At 38.5% G+C, this 965-nt stretch overlaps 1 protein-coding gene across 1 annotated transcript in view; it reads left to right on the top strand.

Annotated features, from left to right (window-relative positions):
* The window catches only part of MAGT1 (magnesium transporter 1), an 8,400-nt gene that overhangs the window by 3,046 nt on the left and 4,389 nt on the right, over positions 1-965 (top strand). Inside the window, exons 4-5 of the mRNA XM_010176507.1 lie at positions 61-201; positions 529-618. Of these exons, the coding sequence (XP_010174809.1) occupies positions 61-201; positions 529-618 (231 nt within the window). The remainder of the gene's footprint in view (positions 1-60; positions 202-528; positions 619-965) is intronic.

Genomic DNA, 965 nt, shown 5'->3' with positions numbered 1-965 from the left:
TGTGGATATAATAATCTGTAATCACATTGAAGGCAAATAATTTAAATACCCACTGTTTAGATCCGTGTGATAAGACCACCAAACTATGCTGGGCCATTGATGTTAGGGCTGCTGCTGGCTGTCATCGGAGGCCTCGTGTATTTGCGCGGAAGCAATCTGGATTTTCTGTATAACAAAACTGGATGGGCGTTTGCTGCTTTGGTGAGTAATTACAACTCTTGTCTGCCTGTGGTCATGAGTTTTGTAGCAATTCATGTCTTTAAAAGCTTTTGTATTTAAAGATGCTTAAACCTGGTAGAGGAAAATGAGGTACATTTAGTAATACTTTTTGGTAGTCTGATAATATTTCATCTAGGTCTTTTCAGCTCAGCTAATGCTTGATTAGATGCCTGTTACACAAATAAAAGGTAGGACAATACCTAGCCTAAGATTGTATTCCAAGCCAGTACATCTTGGTATGAAATTAAAAGAAATCAGGTTTAAAAAAAAAAAATCCTTATTAAACAGTGTTTCTTCTCTCCTTTTCAGTGTTTTGTGTTAGCAATGACATCAGGCCAGATGTGGAACCACATTAGAGGTCCACCCTACGCTCATAAGAATCCCCATACAGGACAAGTGGTAAGTCTTTTCTTAGTTTTATTTTCTGCATTTCTGTTGTATTTCCCCAGAATAAGGCTGCTAAGTAAAAAAGGCAAGTCAGAGTGCAAATTCTATTCTTGGCTTCTTTCTTTGTAAATCAGTGAGGCTAACCTCTCCTGCAGTGAACAAGGCAAATTAGAGACCTGCTGAATAGTTCAGAAAGGATCCATCTTCTTTTAAAATATGCCTGTCAAAAGAGAAGTCTATTTTTGTTTGAAACAAAGAGTGTTAGAGCTCCAGATTCCTGAGAGTCTAGTCAGGGAATGGATCAGACCTGGATCACAGTGGGTGCAGGAGGGTATAATTATGGTATTTTTGCCCTGCTG

Source organism: Antrostomus carolinensis, unplaced genomic scaffold (genome assembly GCF_000700745.2).
Source record: "Antrostomus carolinensis isolate BGI_N321 unplaced genomic scaffold, ASM70074v2 scaffold50709, whole genome shotgun sequence".
In the NCBI taxonomy this organism is placed as follows: Eukaryota; Metazoa; Chordata; class Aves; order Caprimulgiformes; family Caprimulgidae; genus Antrostomus; species Antrostomus carolinensis.
The sequence above is the reverse complement of the archived record's forward strand: the minus strand, read 5'-3'. Positions and strand labels throughout refer to the sequence as shown.